The following is a 20,422-nucleotide window of genomic DNA, read 5'->3' as shown; positions in this document are numbered from 1 at the left end:
GGTCAAATCTGACAATTTCAACATTAGAAATTACTGATTTAGCTATTTCAGTGTTAGAACTAATTAAGAATCAGGAAATGGAAATGAGAACGTCATGCATATATAAGTAAAGGTTGTATAAGTGGAAGGTATGAGGAATTTCAGAAAGGAGTTGAAAACTACCTAATAACAGTAGCAGTAAGCTTACTTGCTGAATGTCCTTTATGTCTACACATAAAGGTTCGATCCTGGCCGTCCAGTGAGGGTCCCACATGGCACAGCAGACCTCTCCTGTCGCGCCCTCTGCTCCCCTCAGCAGTGTATTTCAGTCAGTCTGACTGTTCTGTTCCCCACTCTGTCTCTGGTGAGTCCTCTCACCCTCCCACACATCCAGCCTGGCGGCTTCCCTTGGTGTCCCTTGAAGAAAGCTGGCTGAAGCATCCAAGAGAGTGGAGCAGACCCGGTTTCAAGTCAAGGCCTCCTCCAAATAGCCAGGCATGCCCACATCCTTGGACAGGTCTTATCCCTCCCACCTTCTCCTCCCTCTAGACCCAGCCCCAGGCACCTGGATGTCCTTCAAGGCCAGGTGCTTTTCAATGGCGTGAATTTGGTCCAGGAACTCGAGCAGCCACTTCTGGCTGCGCTCGCTGTCCTCGGGGTCTGCGGTCTTCCGGTAGTACTGCAGCCGCATGGCCTTGGCTTGCAGGTGTAACCGGCTTCTCCCCGCCCTGGGACCCAGGACGGTTCCTCCCAAGAAGCCGGCCAAGTAGAGGGGCGCAGCAGAGGTGTTGTAAATAGGGAAGGTGATGCTTTTCAGGTCCATGTTGTTATTCTTGTGCCAGATGAACAGGAGTGGGTTGGAGGGCATGCAGGTGCCCTGGTACCTGTCACACACCTGAGGGGAGAGGACCTGGGTTCCATCTCCTGGGGCACGGTCAGCGTCTGCACCACCTCATCCAGTTGACTAATTTCTGAGATGACTGGATCCAGCAGATTGGCAGTGTTGGAGACCACCCGGATGGAGGCGAAGTTGACCTCGGCACTGGACCACAACAGGGAGAAGAGGTGAGACTCGGTGGTGGAGAAATGTGCCTGCACGAAGTGCCACTTGGCCTTGGCTGGGCTGCCCAAGGCTCTCTTCCGTCTCTCCTCCAGGCTCTCTTCCGTCTCTCTGGGCCGGTAAATCCACCCGGTGCCCAGGACAGCCGTCAGCACCGGGGCGCCAGCAGGAAGAGCCAGGGTTGCAAGCCCACAGCCAGCCCCATCCTCTGGAAGCCCCGGGCGAGGGGCTGCTCCAGGCAGTTGGTGTGGCAGCGGGGCCTCCCAGGGGGTGGCTGCTGCCCCTGGGCTTCCGGGACCGGTGAATCCCCTCAGATGGCTGGCGGGGTGGGTCTGAGGAAGGCCCCGAAGCCAGGCTAATGTCGGGCTCCCTCACTGGACCCCAGGACCTTGCTCTGGCTGCCCCGCGGAGGCGGGGAGCTGCTGGGGCGCAGATGCCGCCCCAGGGTCTGCTCTGCTCTCAGACTCTGGCTCAGGCCAGTCCTCCTGCTCTGGCCTCTGAAGCCTCCCCTTGCTTGAACCCTCCCTTGGGGTGCAAACTTGAAGGGATGGACACCCATTTCCGGAAGGACCGACCGGTTGTTCAACAGGAGAACGAGAAAGCAGTGACTGGATGGGGCGCCCAGTCCCCTCCCCCTGGCAGCTTCCGCAAGGAATCCACAGGGAGGCTGTGCTGATGGTCTCCTGCTCCTGCCACCTTTGACCTTCGCTGCACATGCCATGTCGGGATGGGGAGGGTGGAGGGGGGCGTGCTTTGCTGGAGAGCTGGGTCTTGACAGCTGGCCTAGTGGAGGGGAAATGGTTTCCAGGTGGGTCTGCTCTCCTGCCCTTAGGATTCCCCTGCCTGAGGAGCCTGCATTTGCTACACTGTTATCAGTTGTGCCTTCTGTGGCCCTGGCAGGAGTATTGATATATTTGCGGAGAGAAGGGGAGGACTCCAGAGAAGCCCAGAGTGAAGACCTGCGGGGGGGGGGGGGGGGGCTGCTTTTCATTTTATTTTTTTTTATATTTATTTTTATACAAGAACTGGGATATAAGCCAGAGGCATGCGGGGGGGGGGGGGGTGAGAGGATTCACCAGAGACAGAGTGGGGAACAGAACAGGCAGACTGACTGAAACACACGGCTGAGAAGAGCAGCGGGTGGCAGGAGAGGTCTGTGCACCATGTGAGTCACCTCCCTGGCCAGGGATTGAACTCATGCTGCAGTGGCTGGTGATAGCTTGATAGAGCTGAGACGACCCCTGCACCACCAGGAAGGCTCCCAATATGGGAACTTTAAGTGAAGGGGGAAAAAGACGTAAGAATGACCCAATAAGAAGTTGAGAACTGAAAAATAAGAAAAATAAAATTTTAAGACTTACTAAGTGGACTGAAATAAGATGACAATACTAGCAAGAATGAAAAAACCTGAAGATAGGTCAACAGAAATCATCCAATCTGAACACAATATTTTAAAAATGAATAGTCTTAAAAACATGTCAGGCAATAGGAAAAAAATCTAACATTCATGGCAATAGAGCTAGCAGGCAGGAAGAAACAGTATGGTATTGAGAAAACAAATTTAAAAAAAAATTTTCATCAAAACATATTTAAAGAAATGACTCTAAACTTCCCAATTCTGGCACGAGATAAAATTTAAAAATGCAAGAAATTAGGAAAAATCCCAAATAGGATAAACGCCCAAAAATCCATGCCTAGATATATCATAACCAAACTTCTGAAAACTAAAGACCCAAACTTTTACCTTAAGTAATAGGAAGTGGGCCTCCCCGGTGGCGCAGGCGGTTGAGTGCCGCACTGTGAAGCTGTCCGCAGCCTCTGCAGCGTGGGTTCGATCCTGGCTGGCCAGCAGAATCCTGCATAGCGCAGCAGACCTCTTCTGCCGCGCCCGCTGCTCCCCTCAACAGTGTATTTCATCAGTCTGCCTGTTCTGTTCCCAGCTCTGTCTCCCGCACATCTGGCCTTTACCCCGGTTCTTGTATAAATAAATCTTTAAAGAAAAAAAGAATAGGAAGTGTGTGTGTGTGTGTGTGTGTGTGTGTGTGTGTAGGGGTGGCAATGTGAAGAATATTGTTTGTATCCTGTGAGCATTTTCGAGGTTAAAATCAGATTGGCTATGCTTATTTCTTTTCTCAGCATGAACTCAAACTAGATGCCACACTTACTTTGCTGTGAAATGAGTTCTTTGATCAGAAGCAGTCTTGTAAGAAGCAATGAGTGCTAGAGAAAGCAAATCCACATCCAAAATGTGTCTATTCCAGTGAAGATAAATTAGGTGCGCGATTTGGTATTTATTCACTGAAGATTTAAGAGTTTGGTAACACAAAAATTTGCGGGGACTTTTCTTCTGATTTTTGGGTTATATTATCTTGAAAATGAGCTCTTTGTTTTACCCCTTTCCTGTCTTGTATGGTCATCATTCCCCCAGCTACAGTATGTACATACAATTGCTGTGCACTTTCTTTAAAAGCACTTTCTTGAGGGCTTCCCCTTGTGGCGCAGCAGTTGAGCACTGGGCTGCGAAGCTGCCTGCAGCCTCTGTAGCACCGTTTCCATCCCAGGCTGCCGGCGAGGGTCCCACATGGCGTGCAGACCTCTCCTACCACGCCCGCTGCTCCCCTCAGCAGTGTACTTCGTCAGTCTGCCTCCTCTGGTGAATTCTCTCACCCTCCTGCACTTCTGACTGTACTCTTGTATAAATAAATAAATCTTTAAAAAAAAAAAAAGAGCTTTCTTGATATATAATATTCATACCGTAAAGTCTACCAGCTTCAAGTTCATCCGCAGAAAGTTCACCAGCCAGGTAGGATGTCTCAAAGTTTCCTTCTTTTGCATAAGTGTTTTTATAGAAGATAATTTCAATATTTCAAATCTAAGAATTTACACCAAGTTTGCCTAGACCATAAAATTAACCTACATATCCCCTAACATCCTGGTGACACTTCAAAGGTGATTTTCATCAGATGTGGTGTGCAAAGAAGGAAAGCTTAAGTGCAAGAGTAAAGGAATCTACCTTCATTTTTAAATGTTCCTGATGTTGTATTTGAAGAGATGTAGATAGCTTTTTCCACTCATTGCTTTTGGAATGAATTTAAATCATTTGCAAATTCCTTAGCTGCTGATGTGCCAAAAATAAATGCAATTCTGGCAGATGGCAGAAGGTATAAAAAATATATAAAGTGTAGGGAAACAAACTTGTGTGCTGAGAAGACATTTACATTTTTAAATCAGAAAAAAAAATCTTTTTATAAGCACCATAAAGCAGAGTTGTTCCTCAGCAATTTGCAGAAATTAGATTAACATGGTGCTCTGGCCAATATAAACTTGAAGCCATTTCTGCACATCACCTCCCTGCATCCACAACTGCCAGTGCCCAGAAATCCACTCAAGTGCCACAATACTTTGAAGATACCTGGCATCAACTCAATATACATATGAAAGCCACTGTGTGCTAGGGACAATAGAGCAGATAGATGGAACATGGCACTGTCCAAGAGAAATTTCTGGGGCAGGTGGAGGAGCACTGGAAAAGCAAGAGATTTTTTTTTTTAAAGATTTATTTATTTATTTATACAAGCACTGGGTACAGTCAGAAGCACGGGAGGGTGAGAGAATTCAACAGAGCCAGAGTGGGGAGCAGAGCAGGCCGACTGACGAAGTACACTGCTGAGGGGAGCAGCGGGCGGCAGGAGAGGTCTGCCCGCCATGTGGGACCCTCGCCGGTGCCGGGGATCGAACCGGTGCTACAGAGGCTGCGGGCAGCTTGGCAGCCCAGCGCTCAACCGCTGTGCCATCGGGGAGGCCCCAAAGCAAGAGATTCTTAAGACAAATTAACGACATATTGTATGCTGCAGGGATAAATTTAGAATTCCCAGCCAACCATCTAACAGTGGTTGGTGATGATATGGTTCCCCACCTATGAAGAGGTTCCCTATCTAAGAGCCCCTTGTCAGAGCTCATAGAACACAGGAATGGAGTTCAAAGTTCAGACCTAAACACATTTTGCTGACAGCAGAGGCCAATGTAATTTTCTAGAGATCACACCTACCCTCTATGATACCCCTTCAAAATCATGGATGAGGTCACCAATCTGGTTTGTTTAAACTATATTAAGAAATCCCTTCAGTTCCCTTTTAGTTATGTCTCAATGACCATGTGATGTGCTCCATCAAGGAAGCTCCATTACCTTCACTGATAGAAGCATCCCTGATTTGCTTCTGTCCTTGAAGTTTCAAAGACTAGCCCCCTATAGAAAGGTTTTTAGGATTTGGGAACGAGTTCATTGCTTATTTCCTTTCATGGATTCAAACCCTTTTAGCTTTCTTCTTTCAAACCCTGGAGTTTAATTAAACTCAGGCCCCAAAGTCAAGAAAATGGCCACCTGTGAAGTAAGCTGTTACTTATTTTCCCCCACCAGCACTACACACTGCCAGTAACTCACATTATTTCCATGGCTGCTCCGAGTATGGTGGTAGCTCAACAGAGAAATGCTGGGAGAGTCTCTTGTACACAGACATAAATGCAGAGATCCAGGAGAAATTTTTTTTTGTTATTATTTAAAAGATTTATTTATACAAGCACTGGGTACAGTCAGAAGCGTGGAAGGATGAGAATTCACCAGAGCCAGAGCGGGGAGCAGAACAGGCAGACTGACGAAATACACTGCTGAGGGGAGCAGTGGGTGGCAGGAGAGGTCTGCGCGCCATGTGGGACCCTCGCCCAGCCGGGGATCAAACTGGCGCTGCAGAGGCCATGGGCAGCTTTGCAACCCAGCGCTCAACCGTGTGCCACCAGGGAGGCCCCAGGAGAAATTTTTATTAGTAAAGGGGCTGCTGCTTTGCAGGAACAGGTTTTCTTTCAAATACCTGCTCAGTCAAGAGCCTTGTGTACCCATGATGGTTAAGAAAGTGTGGTTTGCATGCAAAGTGGACCACTCCCATCCAGAAGTGCCGCCCATGCTCCCGGTCCTAGGAATAAGCAAGTTAAAAAGTTTCTGGAAATCAAATGGAAGCAAATGTAATGGAGACACACCACCTAGTGACCAGAGTTGGGACTGTTACTCAACTTCACCCACACACAGCTAAGTAGGCTCTGAAGTTCAAAAGCCCATTTTTAAATGGCACCTGATCACAAAAAAGTAATTCCAGTCTCCTTTCAGGTAGGCTGCAATTAATAATCTGGTGGAGGGCCTCCCTGGTGGCGCAGCAGTTGAGCGCTGGGTTGCGAAGCTGCCCGCAGCCTCTGCAGCACCAGTTCGATCCCCGGCTGCTCCCCGGCCACCGGAGGAGGGTCCCACATGGCGCGCAGACCTCTCCTGCCGCCCGCTGCTCCCCTCAGCAGTGTACTTCATCATTCTGCCTGCTCTGGCTCTAGTGGATTCTCTCACCCTCCCGCGCTTCTGACTGTACCCAGTGCTTGTATAAATAAATAAATAAATAAATCTTTAAAAATAATAATAATAATCTGGTGGAAAAAAATATGGTTTAGTTCCAGGTGATTTATGGATATATTCCAAAAAATTTTACAGCTCCTATCTCTGACAAGCTAATCTTTTGGATATTAACACATGTTTAAAAAGTAACAGGTGACCATTTTGAAAGGGCAAATGCTAAGAATGTGTAAATGTTTCAAAAGAAACCTTGAGTAAAATTCACTTCTCTCTCCAATAAAGATCTAAAAAGACACAAAAACATTTACCACACTGAAATGCACTTTTAAACACTTTCACTATCAGCCAACCAGCTAATTATGAATGTAGCTCTTAAATGGAGTAATGTCCTGAAAAGGAATCATTTTACCGGTTAATATCACTTGCTAGGATCGCTCAAGATTATATTTTAATATAGAAAACACATCTGCAAAGTTTCTTAAAGTATCTTGTAACTTTATTGATTTTCAGTATTTTTACAACCTTTTTATGTCACTAAGTTCGACCACAGTGACTAGACACAAAAGTTGTGCAGTTCACGTCAGTCACACAAGCCAAGACTACATACCTATTACAGTGCAGAACTCACAGGTCACTGAAGTTTACGTAGGTAACTTCATTGCGCTAAAGAATAAAAACAAGTCCCACTTTCTGCGACCAGAGCTGACAAGCTTTTCGAGACAGATGACATTCAGGCCAGAGACACGAGTGATACACTTTAACTTAAACAATATAAAACTAAAGTCATAGGAATTAAATAGATTTTCAACCACTGTAGTTTGTTCTTCTAGTTAAATTTTTCACAGAAAAAAATATATTTCAGGCAAATAAAAACAAATTTGAGACAAGCATGGTTCAGTGTTTGTTTTACCTTCATCAAGGCAGGCGAAGTACAGATGCTGTACATTAAAAACATATAAATAACCCCCTCACGGCACATTTATTCTGAAAGGCAAAAGGACGTGTTGTGAGCACTGCTCCTCTCTGAAGCACCTAAATGTACAGAGAGCCATCCGCTGGTCCAACATAGCCCACTCCAATTAGCAAGACATCTATCAGGGTCCAGATTCCCAGGCCACCGAAACTGAAGAGCTTGCCGAGGCCTTCTCGCCACTGGCCCAGGTAGAAGCGGTCGGCTCCAAACCCCCCGAGGGTGATGCTGCAATGGCAAACAGGCCAGATCCATCAGACAGAACCCCCCACCCCCTCCAGGTGTGGCTCAAGAACTGTGCTAACTCGTAGTTGTGAAAGGGCCTCTTACTCTTACACTAGTGACTATTTCACAGATGCAGACACCACATCACCAGGGGCAAGAGGCGTGTTACATGTCAAAAGAAAGACTGCAATTTTAATTCTACTGAAATCCGATGCTTCTCTTCTAAAGTAATCAATCTCAACACTTCTTCATCTTGAAAAGAGCTCATTCAGAGAAAAAAGCAGCAACCCCGTCTACCAGAAAGTGTGACAAGTCAGCAGTCAGCCTCGTGAGGCAGCCCAATGCCATCAGGCCGGCGGACTGACAGTGACTCAGCTTTAAAAATGCAGGGATAGGCAGAAATGACTTTTAGGGCCCTTCAAATTCTAAGATCTAACAGTAATGGACACTTTCCTTTTTACTATTTTCTTTTTGTCTTGTAAAATTTTTATCATGGAAAATTCCAAGCATATCAGAGTAAAGAGAACAGGCGCTCTAACAATCATCGACCCTGGCCAGCCCCATTTCATGTAAACCCTCCCATCCCAGAGGACCCCAAAGCAAGCCCGAGACATCACACTCACAGCGAACAGTCTGAAAGATGTCGAGCTCTGAGAAGCAGACTATTCTTACTTTTTAAAAGCCAAATGTTAAATAAGACGTTAACAATGTTGGGGGAAGTCGGATGAGGGGTGCCAGGAACTCTACTCTGTACGGCTCTTCCTGGAAATCAAAAATTATCCCAAAAGAAAGCTGCTTTTTTAAAAGTCGGTTTTCAGTTTGAATATGAACAGCTGCTGACAAAGACCCTGGACATTTGTCAAATCTTACTCTTGCTGTCTAATCTTCTAACTCGGACCCCTCTTTTACCTTCCAGCTACGCCTTCCACCAAGCAGGATCTTTTCTTGCCCAGGCCCAAACCCTAACATAGTGGTTCTCAACAAGGGGCCATTCTGGCCCCCTGGGGAACTGTCAGCAAATATCTGGACACTGTTGACTGTCACAAATGGGGGGGAGGGAGGAGTCACTGACATCTAGTAAGGAGAGTCCAGAGATGTCACTCACATCCTCCTATACCCCGGAGAGCCCACCACAAAGAACTATCTGGGGAGAACATCATCTGTGACCAGGCTGAGAAACCGCCCCACATCACCCTGCAGGCCTTGAGGTCTCAAGCCAACTCTAAAGCTTCTACTGTCGATGGAGCAACTTTAAATAGTTAATCATTTAATCAGTATCTCACCTGCTCTGCACACCCTTTAGTGACTTGGCACATTTTTTAATTATTGGAAAGTTTGAGAAATACAAGTATATCTTTATATACAAATTGTATCTACAATTATCTTAGAATGGTAGTATTCTAAGTGAATTTCAATGATTTTTTTGGTCATTTTCATTCTTCTAAGTTTTTAATACTGAATATTATTTTTACAAGAAGGAAGTTGCTAAAAATGCCCACTTACTGTAAATCCTCTGTGGCATTTTCTGTACTCATGGTCATTCAGGATGGGAAACCCTGACGGCCCCAAATGACCTACATTGATTCATTCATGTCATCCCTAAAATGGGCAAGCGAGTTGGGAGAAAAGTTAATACTAAATCCCACGAAGCTGCCGGGCTGACCACCTAAGAGCTCCTGCTGCTACAGTTTTCAAGAGTTTATTTAACACATGGAAGAGAATATGAGCTCAGTGTCTGGGAGATTCCACTGATCCCAAAGAAATGCAAGTGGCATTTATTAGTGACAAAGCTTACCTGAGCGCCAGAGCTGTAGACCACTTATAACCTCCAGTCCAGTTGCAGTACAGCATTTTGGGAAAAGTACGGTTACCTTGGGAAAAAAAAAAAAAGGAAACGGGTATAAAGACACGCCTACAAAAAGACATTTATCCATTTATCGCTAGGGCCTTGTTATTTAGAATTTAAAGTCGATTCTCTTTATAATGAAAAAAGGTTTACTACTACAGGAAGCAAAAAAAAAGTCCTTATCATTTATAAGCTTAGAATATTTAAATCACCTAAGAATGTGAGATGCCCTATAGGGCCTCCCAAGTCTCAGGGTTGGGTAAAGAGTGCCTAAGGCGGTGCGGTACTGAGCGACAACACAAGCAGTGGGGAAAGAGCCGAGACCACACACATATAACACTTCCCACAAGACATGGGGCACACAGGACTGGCCCAGAGTTATGAGGCAAGTGGCTGTTCACATGGGGAAAACGTGAAACTGAATCTACTGCAGCCCACACACCATCTAGGGAGAAAGATTTCTTTAACAACAAAGCACTAACAATGAACGACCAATAACTCCAACAATTAAAATTTTCAAGTTCTGTTTATCAAAAGGTACCACAGCAAAAATGTAAAAAAATAGCCAAAATCTGGGACAGAATTTTAGGGTGAGTATCTAAAATATAAAACTCAGCTTTCCTAGAAAGCTTTACGAAAAAAGACACAACTTAAGGACAACATACATGGGACAGGATTTGGGTCGTCAAAGAGTTATGCACCCGTGGTGGGAATGTAAACTGAAAAACCACTCTGGACAACAATGCACCCGGGGCACACAGGCTGCACACAGGAGACAGGCGCACGGAGGTGAGCAGCAGCTCCCCCTGAGGAGCATAAGGCTGTACATAAGCCAAGCACTTGGGGAAGCGCACACTGTTAAACACTCATACAATGGGTTATTAGACAGGAGTCAAAAACTTTAGAGAAGACACAGGGGGGAAACTCGGAGCCATAACGCTGAGAGGAGAGAAAGGCCCATATGACCATACACAGCCCATTATTTCATGTAACCATGAGACACGCACCCCTGAATATCACAGCCTCATCTGTCACATACATGTGATATTTAAAGAAAAGGAAGTGAGGGGGATTCAGAAGAGTCGTTACCTCCGAAGAGGAGGCAGGGCATGAGCCCCAAAAGAGCACTCTGGCAGTGGCTACATGATGCCAGCACTGCTTTAGTTGTTAACTGGTTGAAAATCCTTTACTGTAGACAGTTGTCTGCCCTTTACCTGCAGGGTATACATTTAATCCAAGACCCCCTGAGCATGCCTGAAGCCGTGGCTAGTACCAAATCCCATGTACACGAAGTCATTTCCTGTACACCCGAAACTGGATACACGATTATAAAGAACCAGTAAGATAGAAAAGGCATAGCAATGTACTGTAATCAAAATCACGTGTATGTGTTCTCGCTCTCAATCTCTTACTGTACATAATATTGACCACAGATAACTGAAACTGGATAAGGGGGAAATCGATGTATTATGCTTCATCATCTTACATATTTTTCTTTGTTTTGTCAAGTATTACATTTGAAAAGCTAAGAGATTTGTAAATTTTCTGAATGCTTTTAATTTTTTTAGTTCATTGAGCTTATTAATAACCTTGACAGAACTAAAAAGTGCCAATGAAATGGTTCTGATTAAATAATTCCAATTCTTAAATTTCTGTTTAAAATTTCTCTAAGCGGGCCTCCCCAGTGGCGCAGCAGTTGAGCGCTGGGTTGCGAAGCTGCCCGGAACCTCTGCAGCACCAGTTCGATCCCCGGCTGCTCCCCGGCCACCGGAGGAGGGTCCCACATGGCGCGCAGACCTCTCCTGCCTCCCGCTGCTCCCCTCAGCAGTGTACTTCGGTCCTTCTGCCTGTTCTGCTCCCCACTCTGGCTCTGGTGAATCCTCTCACCCTCCCGTGCTTCTGACTGTACCCAGTGCTTGTATGTATGTATGTATCAATCAATCAATCAATCAATAAATCTTTAAAAAAAAAATTTCTCTAAGCAAGCTTAGAGAAAAACATTGTACTCACGAACTGCGTGGAACGGACTCACCCAAGCAATGAACATGGTCTCGCGCCGTGCAGTTGGCGGTGTAGCGCTGCCGCGGGCAAGACACCGTCATGCAGTTGGTGGAATTGGAACACTCATAATCGGTTTCTGGAAGCTGCCAGCAAAATCTGCAAGTCATGTTGATGATGAAGTTCTTTTGGGATTTGAAATCTTGATCCTATGTGCCAGAGGACACAGCACTAGTCAATCATGATATTGCAGTTTGTTACTATGTCAATGAACTACACAGTGATCTGGCACAAAGCTTCTAAAATATTGAATTCTCACTTAGTTAGAAGTGGTGGAAAAAATAGGTACCAAACCCGCATATACAAATGTATGTGGAATGACCCTATAATCATAAAGATATACATATACCCTAAATGACTCTTTAATCATAAAAATATACACCCCCAAATATCTAGCTAAATTCTTATCAAAAAACGTTAGTTCATGGCATTAAGATTATTTCATCACTTTGTTTAAATTTTTAATAATGAACTTGCATATTTTTATAATACAGGAAAAGAAACTTATTTTATAAAGTTATAGAATGACAGAGTTGGAAGCGCAGATAATGTGCCATCTGTTCAAGGTCACTGAGTCGCAAGCTATGCAGAGAACACAGGTTCCCCAAGTACATAGAGGTTTGGCATCCCAGCATTTACTGAATCCATCTTTTCACTATACAGAAGTACAGACCCTTCAAAAGCTCATGAATAGTACGAAGATTTGCTACCTTTCCCTCTGCAACAGCTGTCACTACTAAGAGCCTAAGAGCACAGAACCCAGCTAAGCGACCATACCTGCTCAGATCCAGGAGTCTGACATCTTCAAGAAAGCAAAGTAATACTTGTGTCAAGCACGTTTCTAGCCTGCGTCAACTGGCTCGAGTTACTATTATAACCGGAACAGCAGTAATCTGATATGGAAAGGGTTGGGAGGTTTTTCCATGTATTTCTATACTTACATGATCATTATAAAATAACTGCTTTGTGTAGTGCAATCCAACTGTGATTCCCTTAGCCTGTGAGTCCCTAGTCAGTGCGCGTGGACTGCAAGGGCTAATGTCTTCCATTAACTTAAAAGTTCACAGTAAGGTTGAGCGCCCAAGGGCACCCACACATATCAAGAGAGGAGTTACACACAGGTGATGATCATAAATAATTCCTTACTGAGATGGTAGCTTATTTACCAAGAAGGGAACCTACAGGTCCTTATTAAACAAATAAGAACGGTGGCTTGTCCTAGGCTGGCTGGCTGGGATGCACATGTCCTGTCAGCCAACTCACCAGGTTTTACTGTTCTCATTTTTAAGAAGAAACAGACCCTCAAATTGCACCCTTCATATTCTACACCTGAGGAATGGGCAATATTACTGGCTATGGGGTCAATATTACTGGCTAGTAATACAGGAAACAGGTGACACAAAAGCACCTGGAGTAGGTGGAGAGAAAGAACCAACCTGGTACATCTTAGCAGGCTAAGGACTGTACCAGGCACCATGACCAGGGAGTTTGGGAACTTCCCTAAGTTTTGTAATTCCTCTACCACAGTTATTTTTCTTATCCTCTATTTTCCATGAAGTGAATCTGCATGATGTGGGGGCAACAAAAGAAGGAAGAAATTGAGCACTGTGTCTCACTCAGAACCAATTTTGGGAGGTGAACATCAAAGAAGCTGAGGCAAACCAAGGAATACCGGGAAAGCGCCCCTAAGTCCTTAAGTTCTCCCATTTCACACTAAAGACCTGCTACGCACCAGACCCCTGAAATAGCCTTCAAGTGGGTTAGCCACTAGGCAAGTATGCAGAAAATTCTAGTTAAGACACAGCAACAGACTGACTGATACCCAAAGATAGTCATGAAGACTACCTGGCAATCAGATGCATTTTCCAGTGCACTTTAAAGGGTAACACTGGGATTTGAAAATGGCAGATACTTCAGTTTATGAAAATGACATTCAGGCAGAGTCAGTATAAAATCTTCTTTTCTTTGGAGTGCGGCCTCCCTCACCCACTCCTAACACAAGGCCTCAAGAGAATTACAGAAAGAGCTGGGGAATGGAAGGAACTACAGAAAGATCTGGGGAATGGAAGGAACATTCTAGCCCTCTGCAGACCAAATGCCAAAAAACGGAAGGGAAAAGGACACCTTGTTTTTCTCCTTGACCATGTCCCAGAACAGGACAGGGTTACACAGAAAGACCTTAGTTGCAATACTTACAACACAGGTAACAGAAGGTTTGACTGTGCAGTCAAACGTGACAGGCTTCCCATAGACACAGGAGAAATTTGTCTTGCAATCTACACAGTCCGCAGGGAGTCTGCTGCACAAACCGTTGCTAGGGCACTTCATCATGTAAGGTGGAATATCGGTGCTTTCTGTGAAAGACGAACGCACAGCTTATATTCTATTATAACACTGGTCAGAACAAAAGAAAAACAATTTTCTTAGGTAAAGGGTAAGCTCATTATAAATGAGGTGCTGTGAGGAATGGAAAAAGCACAGAGTTGGAGTCAATCCCAAAATCAAAACTGGGTTTTGCCACCAGCTAGTTATGTGACCTGGAGCAAGAGCTAAGTAAAATATATCTAATTACTGTCTCCTAAATGATCATGCGACTCAAAAGTGCTTGTGGTTACACAAATATACATATATAAGAGAGAGTGTGTGTGTGTATATAAATTGCTAAGTCGAAGTTGGGGACTCAAAATCTACCACGTTAAGATAAAACTAAGGCTTAAAGCTGGTAGGGTTTGCTCAAGATCAACGGGATCTTGCAAAACTTGGAACCAGAACTCAAGTCTCTCAACTTCCAATCCAATATTCTTTTTATTTGAATGCATTAATTTAGAAATGAAACCACTGACTTTAACTGATTCAGTATGGTACCAATTCTAGAAAATGCCCCTTGTCATAGTTCACATTGGTACTTATAAGCTATAATTTGTTAACCCAATATCTACAGTTTTATACTACCAAAGTTGAAAATAACTCTATTATTAATAACTTGTCCTGCAGAGTGCATTTTTTCCCAGCCAACCTAGCCAGAAATGCAATGTATTTTTATCAGTAAACAAAAGGTCAAAATTCCAAGTATTCTTGGAGAGGAAGAGCAGCTTCCAAAAGTATCCAACAGTCAAAAATTCTTGTGCTTTCTCTATAAAATAATCTGTTTTAAATTCAAGTATACTATTGTCTTCTTGTAGTATTTCATAGTCACATAAGAATCAGTAAAATATCTCTGCCAGATTCAACTGCTTGAGATAACAGAACTCCAAAGGAAACAGACAAAGGTTCAATTTTGTAAAACACACTAAAACTCATTTAAATCTGATCCTACGTAGTGTCACTGCATTACGGAGGCAATTCTACAAATGCTGTTTTTCTTATGTTCGTATTACTACTGTAACTGGGAGTGGAAAGCTTCCTGAATCACACAGCATAAATGACTTTAGAGGGCCAGACTAAACTCAGCACTTTACGAAAGTGGAAACCCAAGCCCAAGCGGGGGAATAATTTGTTCAAGTTCCCAGTAGCACAATCAGACCTAGACTCCAAGTCTCTATCAGTTCCTCTGTGATGCTTCCATTCCACCAGCCTTGGGAGAGGGAGACTTTAATATCCAACATCACTAACAGGCTTCAAGAAGAAACAGAAGAGATTTTCTGATGGGGAAGAAGCACTGATGGTTATCTTGATGGATGAAGTGGAAAAATAACAGAACTCAGGAGATGGAAATGAGGAGTGTGAAACTGGAAAAAGAGATGAGGCAGAGATATATCCAAACGTATTCAAACATGAAAAGTGTCTACAAGGAAATTCTGTATATGCCGCCCTTGGCTCACGTAATCTAAAAGACAGTAACTATTCAAAAAATGGAAAAGAAATTGTATGAGAGAGAGAGACAGACTACTAGATATAAATAGACACACTTACTAGAATAGAAAATGTCTAGTACCTGCTGCTCTGGGAATTACTGTGAAAGTACGTGTAGGGCCCGGATCTTTTATTGACTGAGCCAGCGGTTGCGAATGCTCTAAATTTAAGGATCCAACAATTAGAGAAACATGTTATCCTGGGGGCTGAGAGTCTTGGTATGTAGGGTTAACACGCAGGGTCCACGCAGGTCAATAACTGCTCGTGAAAACCTCACAGCCTGATTGCCCAGAACACGAAAGAATCAACCACCACCGGAATCGACCCAGTTTAGATCTCTAGGCAACTGGGGTATTAACAAAGCTTGGGATCGGGATCCAGTTCCGCTTCCCCGGCCGCGCCCCGGAGCCCTCGGTCCCCTCTGCTCCAAGCTCCCCAGCCGAGTTCAGGGGCTCTGAGGTCCCTGAGGCGAGGGGCGGCGGCCAAGACGCACCAAACTCCGCTGCTGCGACCCTGAGCCCCGCGCCCCGCACGCAGCCTCTGCCCTCCGCCCGCAGGCCCAGACCGGACGCGCCCAGCAGTCCCGGGGAGCCCCCTGCCACCCCGCCTATCCCGGCGCAGACGCGGGCTTCAACTCACCACCGCCCGACAAGATGCAGAACTGCGAGAGGAACAGCAACAAGCGGCAGACACGGCAGAGGACATGCAGCGGGCCCGCCGCAGGCGCCATCTTGCCGGCCCACGCGCACTTCCGGGCCGCGGGGCGGAGCTAAGCCAAGGGGCGGGGCGCCGACATGCGCGCACCGAAGGGGGCGGGACGAGGCGTGTTCCCGGAAGCAAAGGCGCAGGCGCGCGCCCGGCTCCGCTGGGATCTGCGATTCTCGGCCGGTAGCTCCCCGGGAGAGCAGGGCGATCCTCGGGCTGCTGCCACCTGCGACCCGGTGAGCTTGCTCGGTCTTCAAGTGGCCCGCGCGTCCTGGGCCGCCTGGGACCGGAGTTCACCCCTAAAGTTGTACAAGAATCGCTGGGGCAGGCGGTGTGCGGAGGAACACGCGCCAGGGAAGCCGCGGCGCGCGCTATCGGCCCCGCCCCCTCTCTGCGCGCGGCACTACAACTCCCAGCATGCCCTGAACGCCACTTCCGGGGGGATGAGCGGGGGCTGCTGGGAACCGGGAAGGAGCTGAGCGGCGGTGGTGGGCTGAGACGAGGACGTTAGTAAAGCGGACACTGGTGTCTTCTTATTTTCTTAACTGAGTCCAGCCCACACCCTTCTCTTTGCCCACCTGCTTGACTTGGAAGTGCCTCCACCGGGAGTGAAGACCAAAGAAGCGTCTCTGGTTTCCATGGCCGGGGTGGGGCGGGTACCTGCTCTCCGCCCGGGTGCGACCCCCACCCCCACCCCCCGTGGGCTGTGGGTCGGGAGTGGCGCGGCGGTTCTGATCCGCTCCCCACCCACCGGGTGACCCGCGCGGACCCCTGGCAGGGGAGCTGCCCGTCGCGCTGCCAGCCTCCGCTGGTATTCTGGGCTCCTCTAGGCTGAGCTGTGTTAGTTGCAGATAGGGCAGAATGCGTTCAGCAGGCCAGTAATCATTTTCTTCCTCTTGCTCCTCCGCACTCTCTATGTAACTAGCCCCCTTTTATTAACCTTTTTATTTCCGGGTTTGCCCTTTTTTAGGGTGACTGACAGCCAGAGGCGGGCAAGTTTGGGAAGTGACACTTGAAAACCTGCCGCTGTGTGCTAGATACTGCGTGCAGGTGCTCCTTTGCAGATGAACGTGGCCCGGACAGCACGCTCGAAATGTACCAGCTTAGCTAGTGCCGTGGCCTGCTGTGGGTTTCACCACTAGCCAACTGCTTTACAAACAGGTACTAGTCCCAGAAAGTTTCTTTAAGATTGGGAGAGGCAGGACATTAAATATTACGAGCATGTCCTCAGATCCAAAGCAATGGGACCAGAGCCCAAGATGTGAAAGACGTCCAAAGCATGGGCTTCTCCCTGGAGAAGGGCTCTCCTGGGGAGAGGAGCTGCCCCCCAGGACCCTCTTGCTACCTGTGTAGTCATGGGAATCAGCACCCATCTCTACCACTGCTTCCTTTGTCCTCGGTGGTTGACTTCCCTCTTCACATCCACCTGCCACAAAATCATTTTTGGGAGGTGGTTCTGACTCCCCACTCCCTCACCAGCACCTTTGATGAATGCAAAAAAATACATATGGAATAGGGCCTGGTCTCAGTAGATGTTAGTTTAGGAAATTACACAGTTAGCACTTTATAGCACTACACAGGTCTGATGTAGAATACGCTTTATTTACCAACTGTTCAGGAAGCTAATTAAATATTCATGTTGAGAAGACAGGGCCTATATAAATTTAAATTCCACAGTAGTTAGCCAAGTAAACACTCAGTACTTTTTGGTTGGTAAATTCTCATTGGCATTAAGACATTTTAATTTGGTTCTGAGTGGTAAGGTATTTTTCTCAGTTAAAATCAGAAATTCAGCTGAGTATAAATTAGTGGAAAAGGAAATTTAGGAAATCATGTCATTATGGTATAAGCCCATCACTGAATCACCGGAAACATGGATGCATTTTATTTGGGAATTTATTTTTTCTAAAGATGAGCAAGGCCCAGTTGCCAATTAGAAGCATAAAACATAGCAACACTACAGGGCAAACAACAGTAGATTCCACAACGGAATTCCCGTGAGGGTTAGAATCCTGTGTTAGCAATCCAGTATTTCGTACTCGCTTCTTTTGTGCCTGTTGATTAAAACAAAACAGTGATTCTAATTTTGGAGATACAGTTTCAGTGTGAACTTTAGTAAAACGGCCATAAAAATACCTGAGACATAATGTTACTAGAAAATAAAGATTTTTCTCCCTTATTTAAAAAGCTCTGCAGATATATTTGAAGTATATTTTTTGAGAATCACAAATCACAGCAAAGAATCTCATAATTCTCATTTCCTGGTATTTCCCTCTTTCAATGACATGCTTCCATTTAAGTCTCAAGGCATTTGGAAAATTAAAAATCTCCCAAGTTTGTCCTCTTTTTGTCCTCAGACACAGTGAATTAAACTTTGTCCATTTTATGAACTTTGTCCATTATATGAAATGCTCACTCATATTCTCCTTTCTCATCCCCATCTGTGGACCCATCAGTGGAGCCAAAGTTCTTAAAAGTACTAACATTAATTATGAAAAATATATTTTCAAGGGTCAAAACAAAGTTACATATAATCAAGTACATATAATCAAGTACAAAGAAAGGACTTCAAAAATCTTCCTCAGCATTTAGTGTTCGTGATAGCTTGAGATTCTTCAATTTATCAATAGCAGAAGCCACTGAAATCTCTCCATGAATTTTCTTGTCTCTGGTTCGAACATTTACAGCATTATTTGCCTTTTCCTTTTCCCCAACCACTGTTGGAAAAAAAGATACATAAACTTTATAAATAATCAGCGATTTACTAAATTTTAGGTCAACAGTCACATGACAACATATCTTGAGTTTTTCTTCTATTAGTTGAGTTTTTCTTCTATTAGTTATTAACTATCAATCCAATGATCATTAGGGGATTATCTGATAAAAGTTTCTTCAGGGAAGGAATGATTTCTAATCCCATCCTTCTGTTACCCATTCCAAAGAACACCTATTGTAGTCTTGAGGTACACTGGGAGCAGGATGCTCTTAAAGATCCCTTGCCCAAGTTGGGGTCACCAAGCCCATGGTCAACCAGCCAATTCAGAATATTCTGGAGTCTTGGGAAAAACTTTTCTCCCCAGGAAGCCATAGAGTGAGATGATTCAGGAATGTACAGTTATGTTTCTTACCTTCTGGAAGGAAGAAGGTAGATATTCAAGAAAAGCATAAGAAATGCAAGCTAAACAGAACCAGAAGTGGGGAGAAACAGTCCCAATAAGGGTTGAGCTTCTCCTTCTCCCATGTACTTTTCTGATGGTCTGGCTATTTAATTCTATCTTCCATGTATGAGATACTCCAAAGCCTCCCAATAAATTCCAACTTTACCTAAGCTAATTTCACACAAAAAATCCTATCAACGCACAAAAAGTCCAACTGAAACACTCCAGTACCCACTACAGAATTAAACACTTGACAACAAACTGCTAGCAGGACAGCTCTACTTAGGTTGCCTCCTGCAGACTCTGAATTTGCAGGTGATAACAGTATGCACAGGTACATCAGTATCGGTTTCTTTTCATTTCTAACTCTTAAAAAGACTCTTAAATTCTGCATCCAGTTACTCCTGTGCCTCAGGATATTTTTTTTTTCACTTAAATCTTCTGATCAGTTTTAAATCTGAAAAATTTTTACTCATTAGTTCAATCCCAAAGATTTCTAATAAACCAGAAAAACAAGGTGGAAATATATCTGGTCTGTCACATGACTGAAACATAAAGAGTATAATTCTACAGATGAGATCATTTGCACATTTTCTTCATTGTTGGTCTGAGATATTAACTATTGCTGGTGATACTATACCATAGGAATCATGTAAGATTTTGTAACTTTTCTTCCAATGAAGAATATTTAGAAATGGCTAATCAGGAATCCTCTTTGTGTATAAGTTGAAATGTTATTTTCAAGTAGTTGTATCTATTCTTTATTTGTTTTTTGGAATTAAAGTGAAAAAAAATAAGCATTGGGAAAATATCTACAAAATTAAATTACCCAAAATAAAATTATACTGAGCCAGCTGCGCATTCCGTATTTTCTTATTTAGAGTACAACTATGATCTAAATCAACATCGGCCATGAATCCTTCTTCAAAAAATTCACTGGATACCTACAAGAAAATGAAACATTTTTATCATTACATTATTTGTGGTAGCCAGCACCCGCGGTCACATAGTGTCCCTGCCTTCTGGTGTTCACGTCCTGAATAGTTCCCTCCACATTGGCCTGTGTGACCAGAGAGAAGGGCAGAAGTGATGGCATGTCACTTCTGTAATTAGATTTAAAGACTGAAACTTCCATCTCTTTTATATAACCCCACTTGGGGAACTAGCTGCCATGCGGGGG

The 20,422-nt window shown here is 44.8% G+C and overlaps 2 protein-coding genes across 3 annotated transcripts in view; both read right to left on the bottom strand.

Annotated features, from left to right (window-relative positions):
- Positions 1–7,460: 7,460 nt before the first annotated feature.
- TM2D3 (TM2 domain containing 3) lies at positions 7,461–16,109 on the bottom strand (the record flags this gene model as incomplete). Of its 2 annotated transcripts, none has more annotated exons than XM_084253507.1 (6): positions 7,461–7,626; positions 9,419–9,494; positions 11,502–11,676; positions 13,724–13,881; positions 15,462–15,539; positions 16,019–16,109. In XM_084253507.1, the coding sequence occupies 6 exons, from the start codon at positions 16,107–16,109 to the stop codon at positions 7,461–7,463; spliced, it is 744 nt and encodes a 247-aa protein (XP_084109633.1). The 2 variants fall into 2 exon arrangements, with proteins under 2 accessions (XP_084109633.1, XP_084109632.1); XM_084253506.1 differs by having other exon boundaries at positions 15,462–15,557; positions 16,022–16,109.
- A 2,543-nt stretch (positions 16,110–18,652) lies between these two features.
- Positions 18,653–20,422, bottom strand: part of TARS3 (threonyl-tRNA synthetase 3) — a gene marked incomplete at both ends in the record, with an annotated part of 35,380 nt that continues 33,610 nt past the window's right edge. The window contains 2 exons of the mRNA XM_084254191.1: positions 18,653–18,801; positions 20,072–20,186. Coding sequence (XP_084110317.1) covers positions 18,653–18,801; positions 20,072–20,186 — 264 coding nt within the window. The remainder of the gene's footprint in view (positions 18,802–20,071; positions 20,187–20,422) is intronic.

This window comes from Talpa europaea (genome assembly GCF_964194135.1).
Source record: "Talpa europaea genome assembly, chromosome: 14".
NCBI classification, from domain to species: domain Eukaryota; kingdom Metazoa; phylum Chordata; class Mammalia; order Eulipotyphla; family Talpidae; genus Talpa; species Talpa europaea.
This window is presented reverse-complemented; position numbering and strand designations above follow the sequence as displayed.